General features: G+C 35.2%; 1 protein-coding gene, 2 long non-coding RNA genes and 1 pseudogene across 4 annotated transcripts; 2 read left to right on the top strand and 2 right to left on the bottom strand.

Annotated features, from left to right (window-relative positions):
- The first annotated feature begins 2,840 nt into the window (after window positions 1-2,840).
- LOC123469202 lies at window positions 2,841-3,429 on the top strand. The gene is made up of 3 exons (XR_006642503.1): window positions 2,841-2,948; window positions 3,024-3,208; window positions 3,282-3,429. It is a non-coding gene; the product is annotated as an uncharacterized LOC123469202 (long non-coding RNA).
- Window positions 3,430-3,584: 155 nt separating this feature from the next.
- LOC123469203 lies at window positions 3,585-6,281 on the bottom strand. 2 transcript variants are annotated; one of them, XR_006642504.1, is made up of 8 exons: window positions 6,174-6,281; window positions 6,031-6,118; window positions 5,820-5,895; window positions 5,564-5,756; window positions 5,333-5,498; window positions 5,020-5,256; window positions 4,810-4,960; window positions 3,585-4,745 (listed from the first exon to the last, which is right to left on the bottom strand). It is a non-coding gene; the product is annotated as an uncharacterized LOC123469203 (long non-coding RNA). The 2 variants fall into 2 exon arrangements; XR_006642505.1 differs by having other exon boundaries at window positions 5,020-5,252; window positions 6,174-6,275.
- LOC123469201 lies at window positions 5,142-7,472 on the top strand (annotated as a pseudogene).
- LOC116924995 (F-box-like/WD repeat-containing protein TBL1XR1-A) lies at window positions 6,426-7,133 on the bottom strand (the record flags this gene model as incomplete). Its single annotated transcript, XM_032931620.2, is given in 6 exon segments — window positions 6,426-6,487; window positions 6,559-6,702; window positions 6,774-6,933; window positions 7,007-7,026; window positions 7,029-7,067; window positions 7,070-7,133. Coding segments are annotated over 5 exon segments (372 nt in total), but the record flags the coding sequence as incomplete, so codon positions are not given.
- Window positions 7,473-10,742: the final 3,270 nt, after the last annotated feature.

Below are 10,742 nucleotides of genomic sequence, written 5' to 3'. Positions count from 1 at the left end.
TGCATGGAATATACTTGTATTCAATGTGAATACACTGTTATACCATGAGTTTTTACTTCTATATGTAAACTGCATGGAATATACTTGTATTCAATGTGAATACACTGTTATACCATGAGTTTTTACTTCTATATGTAAACTGCATGGAATATACTTGTATTCAATGTGAATACACTGTTATACCATGAGTTTTAACTTCTATATGTAAACAGCATCAAATATACTTGTATTCAATGTGAATACACTGTTATACCATGAGTTTTTACTTCTATATGTAAACTGCATGGAATATACTTGTATTCAATGTGAATACACTGTTATACCATGAGTTTTTACTTCTATATGTAAACTGCATGGAATATACTTGTATTTAATGTGAATACACTGTTATACCATGAGTTTTTACTTCTATATGTATACTGCATCAAATATACTTGTATTCAATGTGAATACACTGTTATACCATGAGTTTTTACTTCTATATGTAAACTGCATGGAATATACTTGTATCCAATGTGAATACACTGTTATACCATGAGTTTTTACTTCTATATGTAAACTGCATGGAATATACTTGTATTCAATGTGAATACACTGTTATACCATGAGTTTTTACTTCTATATGTAAACAGCATCAAATATACTTGTATTCAATGTGAATACACTGTTATACCATGAGTTTTTACTTCTATATGTAAACTGCATGGAATATACTTGTATTCAATGTGAATACACTGTTATACCATGAGTTTTTACTTCTATATGTAAACTGCATGGAATATACTTGTATTCAATGTGAATACACTGTTATACCATGAGTTTTTACTTCTATATGTAAACTGCATGGAATATACTTGTATTCAATGTGAATACACTGTTATACCATGAGTTTTTACTTCTATATGTAAACAGCATCAAATATACTTGTATTCAATGTGAATACACTGTTATACCATGAGTTTTTACTTCTATATGTAAACTGCATGGAATATACTTGTATTCAATGTGAATACACTGTTATACCATGAGTTTTTACTTCTATATGTAAACTGTATGTAATATACTTGTATTCAATGTGAATACACTGTTATACCATGAGTTTTTACTTCTATATGTAAACTGCATGGAATATACTTGTATTCAATGTGAATACACTGTTATACCATGAGTTTTAACTTCTATATGTAAACAGCATCAAATATACTTGTATTCAATGTGAATACACTGTTATACCATGAGTTTTTACTTCGATATGTAAACTGCATGGAATATACTTGTATTCAATGTGAATACACTGTTATACCATGAGTTTTTACTTCTATATGTAAACTGCATGGAATATACTTGTATTCAATGTGAATACACTGTTATACCATGAGTTTTTACTTCTATATGTAAACTGCATGGAATATACTTGTATTTAATGTGAATACACTGTTATACCATGAGTTTTTACTTCTCTATGTCTACTGCATCAAATAGGAAGCCGGAGAAATAGGCCCGGTCGAAATAGGCCCTGACGAAATAGGCCCGGCAAATAGGCCCGGACGAAATAGGCCCCTACGAAATAGGCCCACTTTAACAATATTTTTAAAGTGGGCCTATTTCTCCGTCAAAGTGGGCCTATTTCTCCCAATTATTTCTAAGTTCCATTAGGTACTCTGAAATATTTTCATAAAAAAATTCGACCTACTCTACATGAGCGAGAAGGCGGAATAATCTGCGAGAGATCCGCCACCGTATATATTCATTGCCGTAGCTCAAACCACGATGAGTGATTTCACACATTGCCGTTTCGTTTTTCACATGTTAGGCAGCTGATTCCCGTCTTTATTTTTTGATGAACGTATTCCCCTTGATCTTAACTGTAAAACTCATTTGTTCAAACGTCGTTTTCACTTATTAACTATCGCTAATTTTAAAAAAATGAACAAATTTCCGTGTTTTCTTCGCCATTTATTTGTTCCGTAGCTCGATCCCCCCTTCAGCGGCTCAGCCTTGAACGCGTCTCTCCCCTTCAGCGGCTCAGCCTTGAACGCATCTCCCCCTCTACCTATGCCAATGCCAGTACTCAGGTGAAGTAGGAAATGAAAATGTTTGATGAAATAAATCTTATAAATCTTACGGATTGATTTCAAACATATCCATAACAATTTCATGTTTTTTAAAGCAACAAACGCATATCACTTTTAAGTTTCTTGTTTTATGGGGCTGACGCGAGGTGCTGCTCAAGCCGGCCAAAAGGGTGGTCGAGCGGGGGAGGCTGCACGCACTCATGGGAGAGGGGTGAGTGAAGGGGGGTTTACCTGGGCCATACCATACACTCCCATGTTTTCCCTTCTCCGTACATGTCAACGGGCGGTCTAGTGGTTAGCAACTCGGGGTAATAATCTCAAGTGCCGGTGTTCGAATCTCGGCCATGTCGGAATAGAATTTAATTTACAAAATATTTTAGAAAAATTAATAGCTCAACAGCATAAAGCGGTGTGGAACTACCCTGGCGAAATTGATCGTTTTTGGTTTTTTTCATTGATAAAGAAGAAAGAAATATACAGCACGAAAAGAAAATTTCTATTATAGTTGAATACCAAATGTGGTTTTGAAGATTTCCATCTATCGGTGATAGTGGCGTCAGTAGCGTGGTTCAATAGCGTCATGAAGATGGCGTCATCTGCTCATCGTCAACTTCAGCGTTTAATTTACAAATAAGAAATAGAAATCTTATAAAAAAATAAAAATAGCTTCAACATGTGTACATTTTATTTTTAATCATTTTAAAATTTGAATTACAATTTTCGTTACATTTGATCTGTAAGAATTCAATTTTGAATCATTTTCATTTCAAATTGATTCACACAAATAGCAGACGCCAACACATCAAGCGTCATCAATAGCGTGGTCTATGGTGCAATGCTATCGCTGGAGTAAGTTGTTTACCTTCAATTCGGGTATGTTAGAGAATTATATCATGTTATTTTCAATCTTAAGTTGCTACTATTGTAATTATCAACTTGTGTGAATAGGTAGCGTCATGATTGGACTACCCTGATGGCGTCATGATCGCTGCTGATTGCCTTTCAAATAGGTTTTCAGCATTCTGCTTACACCTTTGGCATAGAGTCACATATTTCACAATCCAACATCAATTGGTAGCAACAGCAGCCCTTCTCTCCATCATCCAGAAGGGTCTGAGATCAGTGTTGGAGATGTGAGTGACAATTTTAATATGATGAAATTTATCTACCACCAAATTTTTACTCGTGTATGTTTTTGTTTTTCAGGATGGTTCGGAACAACCCATGGAAAGCTTATCACTCATTGATGCTGTGATGCCTGATGTTGTTGCAAGTCGTCAACAGCAAACACAGAACAATCAGAAACCACAAGTGGTAAAGACAGAACCACCAAATTCCAATGGAGATGAACCCATGCATTCCTATCGTAAGATGGTCAATACTTTTCTTTGATCCCCTGAACTACTTACTTATTTTCCCTTCAACTATTTAATGAAGGCTGGGAAGAGGAAACAGGAGTAGAGATACCTGCCAGCAAATCAACTGTACTACGTGGCCATGAATCTGAAGTTTTCATCTGCGCCTGAACCCAACAACTGATTTATTGGCTTCTGGCTCTGGTGATAGTACTAAGGACATACGGTAACAATATACAAATTTCTCTTGCGAATTTGTGAATGATTAAAAGAGAAATATTTTTGTTGTTTCTCTAGAATGAAGTAAACGCTATCAAGTGGGATCCTCAGGGTAATCTTTTGGCTTCCTGTTCTCACGATATTGTGTACAGTGTCGCATTTTCTCCCGATGGCAAATACCTAGCATCTGGTAGCTTTGACTAATGTGTACACAGCTGGTCTACTCAGGTATATAATAGTTTCCAAGTTTAAAACAAAAACAAACTACATCTTCATTCAACTATTCTTAGTCGGGGCAATTGTTACACAGCTACAAAGGAACTAGAGGCATTTTTGAAGTTTGCTGGAATTCTCGGGGCGATAAAGTTGGAGCAAGTGCTTTTGACGGAAGTGTAAGTTTGGTTTTACTATTTCATTCGATTTGTTTTAATTTTATTTCATTTCAAGGTATTTGCTGGGATAACTGAACAGAAGGTTTAAAGAAAGACGGAAACAATTGACAAGGGAAAAGATTGGGAACCTGAATGCTATTCAGGTAACCAGTGCCAATACATTTTATGTGGTACATGTAACAAGACACTTGTGTTCATGATTCGCAAGCACACAACAAGGAAATCTACACCATAAAATGGAGTCTTACCGGCCTTGGAACAAAAAACCCAAACATGAATCTGATTTTGGCTAGCGCTTCGTTTGACTCGACCGTTTTGTGGGACGTTGAGCGTGGGTTGTGTATTCATACCTTAACCAAGCACTCCGAACCAGTGTACAGTGTCGATAAATATGTTTTGATTCGATTTGTCAATAAAAATAAGATAGATATGTTTTAAAATTCAATTTGTTAACCGCTTGTTTTATTTTTTGAAATTACCCTCAATTATGATTTCGTGGTGGCCTGTCTTTTTCTCTCTTTGATGGTACCATCAGACGAGTTTTGCCGCTTTCAACACAGGTTCCCTAGGGAGCCTTTATCTTACATAACCACTGACAGCTCCCGAAGGAGCGGCACCCACACTTCAGAACGGAAACCACCACCACCGGAACGTCCTGTGGCTCCTCCTCCACATGATACACTTCCTATAATCCATCAGGGATCCTATAAAACAGGTATTTTAAAAATTCGTCTTTTAAAGTAAATCATCTAAAACAATTTTTCTAACCTAGTTACTCTCCATAAACGGGATGATAAAGAACGAAAAAGAAGATTTAAAGCAAGTACCGCTTCTTTTCTGTTGTATGTCTCGAAGAAGAGCTATTGACTATATATATATTGACTATAGAGATATTGACTATATATATATGTTCAAAAATCTAAAGGTACAATAAATTCATTTTAATTGATTTCTCACCGCATTAACTTATTTTGTTACCTTATTCAGGAAATCATGCCCCTTCCCAGAGTTGAACGGATTGTGACAGATTTTGAACGGGCAGTTTTTGTCGCAGTCCGAAAACTGTTTCCTTCTTGCTACCACTTGGGATGTTATTTCCATTGGTGCCAGGCAATAATGAAGAAAATCCGCGATTTCAACCTGTCGACCGAGTATAACAAAAAAGGACCCAATCCTGTTCGCGACTTCATTTTTCGTCTGCTTTCCCTCGCCTATCTCCCAGGTTACATTTTTGCAATGAAATTTAAAAAATTAAATTTTAAAGTTTTGTTTTGTATAGCCGATAAAATACCTTCGGTGTTTGACTCCTTACAAACATCGGTGCCACCAATACTGGAGAAATTAATGGACTATATGGAGTGAAACTGGATTCGAGGCCGTTTTTGGACTCCTGTTCATTGGTCCTGTTTCAATCTGCTTCTGAGAACAAATAACGATTGTGAAGGGCTTCACAATGACTGGAACAAGGTATTTTCAGTAAAGTAATTAATTAAGTTAGTGTTACTCATTATTTATCTCCTACCAGTTGGCGGGTGGCCCAAATCTCCCGTTTTACAAGATGACGTTGGTGCTGGAGCAGCTGTGTGAAGCCGTAAAGCTATCACAGAAGCTTCTCTCACACGAGAAAATCAAGGACCATAGGAAGAAGGAGACACAGTTGAAGAACTCAATCCTTTTTGCTTTGTGGACACGGTACCAGGATAATGAGGTAATAACTGAAATGATTCAAATAATTGTTACATAACCATATCAATCTATAATTATTATTAGTTATCAACCGTGGAACTACTGGAGGAAATAGTGTTAGAACTGAGAACCTCATTCCCAACTGTAGTCACTGACCATCCTTTAAACCTGAATGATGAAAACATAGATAATTATGACATGTCATTTGTGAGCGATGATGAAATGTAAATTTAACATTCAACTGATTTTTAAAACATATTATCTTATTTTTATTGATGTATAAAATGTATTGGCACTGGTTACCTGAATAGCATTCAGGTTCCCAATCTTTTGCCTTGTCAATTGTTTCCGTCTTTCTTTAAAACTTCTGTTCAGTTATCCCAGCAAATACCTTGAAATGAAATAAAATTAAAACAAATCGAATGAAATAGTAAAACCAAACTTACACTTCCGTCAAAAGCACTTGCTCCAACTTTATCGCCCCGAGAATTCCAGCAAACTTCAAAAATGCCTCTAGTTCCTTTGTAGCTGTGTAACAATTGCCCCGACTAAGAATAGTTGAATGAAGATGTAGTTTGTTTTTGTTTTAAACTTGGAAACTATTATATACCTGAGTAGACCAGCTGTGTACACATTAGTCAAAGCTACCAGATGCTAGGTATTTGCCATCGGGAGAAAATGCGACACTGTACACAATATCGTGAGAACAGGAAGCCAAAAGATTACCCTGAGGATCCCACTTGATAGCGTTTACTTCATTCTAGAGAAACAACAAAAATATTTCTCTTTTAATCATTCACAAATTCGCAAGAGAAATTTGTATATTGTTACCGTATGTCCTTAGTACTATCACCAGAGCCAGAAGCCAATAAATCAGTTGTTGGGTTCAGGCGCAGATGAAAACTTCAGATTCATGGCCACGTAGTACAGTTGATTTGCTGGCAGGTATCTCTACTCCTGTTTCCTCTTCCCAGCCTTCATTAAATAGTTGAAGGGAAAATAAGTAAGTAGTTCAGGGGATCAAAGAAAAGTATTGACCATCTTACGATAGGAATGCATGGGTTCATCTCCATTGGAATTTGGTGGTTCTGTCTTTACCACTTGTGGTTTCTGATTGTTCTGTGTTTGCTGTTGACGACTTGCAACAACATCAGGCATCACAGCATCAATGAGTGATAAGCTTTCCATGGGTTGTTCCGAACCATCCTGAAAAACAAAAACATACACGAGTAAAAATTTGGTGGTAGATAAATTTCATCATATTAAAATTGTCACTCACATCTCCAACACTGATCTCAGACCCTTCTGGATGATGGAGAGAAGGGCTGCTGTTGCTACCAATTGATGTTGGATTGTGAAATATGTGACTCTATGCCAAAGGTGTAAGCAGAATGCTGAAAACCTATTTGAAAGGCAATCAGCAGCGATCATGACGCCATCAGGGTAGTCCAATCATGACGCTACCTATTCACACAAGTTGATAATTACAATAGTAGCAACTTAAGATTGAAAATAACATGATATAATTCTCTAACATACCCGAATTGAAGGTAAACAACTTACTCCAGCGATAGCATTGCACCATAGACCACGCTATTGATGACGCTTGATGTGTTGGCGTCTGCTATGTGTGTGAATCAATTTGAAATGAAAATGATTCAAAATTGAATTCTTACAGATCAAATGTAACGAAAATTGTAATTCAAATTTTAAAATGATTAAAAATAAAATGTACACATGTTGAAGCTATTTTTATTTTTTTATAAGATTTCTATTTCTTATTTGTAAATTAAACGCTGAAGTTGACGATGAGCAGATGACGCCATCTTCATGACGCTATTGAACCACGCTACTGACGCCACTATCACCGATAGATGGAAATCTTCAAAACCACATTTGGTATTCAACTATAATAGAAATTTTCTTTTCGTGCTGTATATTTCTTTCTTCTTTATCAATTAAAAAAACCAAAAACGATCAATTTCGCCAGGGTAGTTCCACACCGCTTTATGCTGTTGAGCTATTAATTTTTCTAAAATATTTTGTAAATTAAATTCTATTCCGACATGGCCGAGATTCGAACACCGGCACTTGAGATTATTACCCCGAGTTGCTAACCACTAGACCGCCCGTTGACATGTACGGAGAAGGGAAAACATAGGAGTGTATGGTATGGCCCAGGTAAACCCCCTTCACTCACCCCTCTCCCATGAGTGCGTGCAGCCTCCCCCGCTCGACCACCCTTCTGGCCGGCTTGAGCAGCACCTCGCGTCAGCCCCATAAAACAAGAAACTTAAAAGTGATATGCGTTTGTTGCTTTAAAAAACATGAAATTGTTATGGATATGTTTGAAATCAATCCGTAAGATTTATAAGATTTATTTCATCAAACATTTTCATTTCCTACTTCACCTGAGTACTGGCATTGGCATAGGTAGAGGAGGGAGATGCGTTCAAGGCTGAGCCGCTGAAGGGGAGAGACGCGTTCAAGGCTGAGCCGCTGAAGGGGGATCGAGCTACGGAACAAATAAATGGCGAAGAAAACACGGAAATTTGTTCATTTTTTTTAAATTAGCGATAGTTAATAAGTGAAAACGACGTTTGAACAAATGAGTTTTACAGTTAAGATCAAGGGGAATACGTTCATCAAAAAATAAAGACGGGAATCAGCTGCCTAACATGTGAAAAACGAAATGGCAATGTGTGAAATCACTCATCGTGGTTTGAGCTACGGCAATGAATATATACGGTGGCGGATCTCTCGCAGATTATTCCGCCTTCTCGCTCATGTAGAGTAGGTCGAATTTTTTTATGAAAATATTTCAGAGTACCTAATGGAACTTAGAAATAATTGGGAGAAATAGGCCCACTTTAAAAATATTTTTAAAGTGGGCCTATTTCGTAGGGGCCTATTTCGTCCGGGCCTATTTGCCGGGCCTATTTCGTCGGGGCCTATTTCGACCGGGCCTATATCTCCGCCAACCATATTTGATGCAGTTTACATATAGAAGTAAAAACTCATGGTATAACAGTGTATTCACATTGAATACAAGTATATTTGATGCTGTTTACATATAGAACTAAAAACTCATGGTATAAAAGTGTATTCACATTGAATACAAGTATATTCCATGCAGTTTACATATAGAAGTAAAACTCATGGTATAACAGTGTATTCACATTGAATACAAGTATATTTGATGCTGTTTACATATAGAACTAAAAACTCATGGTATAACAGTGTATTCACACTGAATACAAGTATATTTGATGCTGTTTACATATAGAACTAAAAACTCATGGTATAACAGTGTATTCACATTGAATACAAGTATATTCCATGCAGTTTACATATAGAAGTAAAAACTCATGGTATAACAGTGTATTCACATTGAATACAAGAATATTTGATGCTGTTTACATATAGAACTAAAAACTCATGGTATAACAGTGTATTCACATTGAATACAAGTATATTCCATGCAGTTTACATATAGAAGTAAAAACTCATGGTATAACAGTGTATTCACATTGAATACAAGTATATTTGATGCTGTTTACATATAGAACTAAAAACTAATGGTATAACAGTGTATTCACATTGAATACAAGTATATTCCATGCAGTTTACATATAGAAGTAAAAACTCATGGTATAACAGTGTATTCACATTGAATACAAGTATATTTGATGCTGTTTACATATAGAACTAAAAACTCATGGTATAACAGTGTATTCACATTGAATACAAGTATATTCCATGCAGTTTACATATAGAAGTAAAAACTCATGGTATAACAGTGTATTCACATTGAATACAAGTATATTCCATGCAGTTTACATATAGAAGTAAAAACTCATGGTATAACAGTGTATTCACATTGAATACAAGTATATTTGATGCTGTTTACATATAGAACTAAAAACTCATGCTATAACAGTGTATTCACATTGAATACAAGTATATTCCATGCAGTTTACATATAGAAGTAAAAACTCATGGTATAACAGTGTATTCACATTGAATACAAGTATATTTGATGCTGTTTACATATAGAACTAAAAACTCATGGTATAACAGTGTATTCACATTGAATACAAGTATATTTGATGCTGTTTACATATAGAACTAAAAACTCATGGTATAAAAGTGTATTCACATTGAATACAAGTATATTTGATGCTGTTTACATATAGAACTAAAAACTCATGGTATAACAGTGTATTCACATTGAATACAAGTATATTTGATGCAGTTTACATATAGAAGTAAAAACTCATGGTATAACAGTGTATTCACATTGAATACAAGTATATTTGATGCTGTTTACATATAGAACTAAAAACTCATGGTATAACAGTGTATTCACATTGAATACAAGTATATTCCATGCAGTTTACATATAGAAGTAAAAACTCATGGTATAACAGTGTATTCACATTGAATACAAGTATATTCCATGCAGTTTACATATAGAAGTAAAAACTCATGGTATAACAGTATATTCACATTGAATACAAGTATATTTGATGCTGTTTACATATAGAACTAAAAACTCATGGTATAACAGTGTATTCACATTGAATACAAGTATATTCCATGCAGTTTACATATAAGAAGGAAAAAACTCATGGTATAACAGTGTATTCACATTGAATACAAGTATATTTGATGCTGTTTACATATAGAACTAAAAACTCATGGTATAACAGTGTATTCACATTGAATACAAGTATATTCCATGCAGTTTACATATAGAAGTAAAAACTCATGGTATAACAGTGTATTCACATTGAATACAAGAATATTTGATGCTGTTTACATATAGAACTAAAAACCCATGGTATAACAGTGTATTCACATTGAATACAAGTATATTCCATGCAGTTTACATATAGAAGTAAAAACTCATGGTATAACAGTGTATTCACATTGAATACAAGTATATTTGATGCTGTTTACATATAGAACTAAAAACTAATGGTATAAGCAACTGGAACGTAAAGTATACATTG

Source organism: Daphnia magna, unplaced genomic scaffold, assembly GCF_020631705.1.
Source record: "Daphnia magna isolate NIES unplaced genomic scaffold, ASM2063170v1.1 Dm_contigs543, whole genome shotgun sequence".
NCBI lineage: Eukaryota > Metazoa > Arthropoda > Branchiopoda > Diplostraca > Daphniidae > Daphnia > Daphnia magna.
This window is presented reverse-complemented; position numbering and strand designations above follow the sequence as displayed.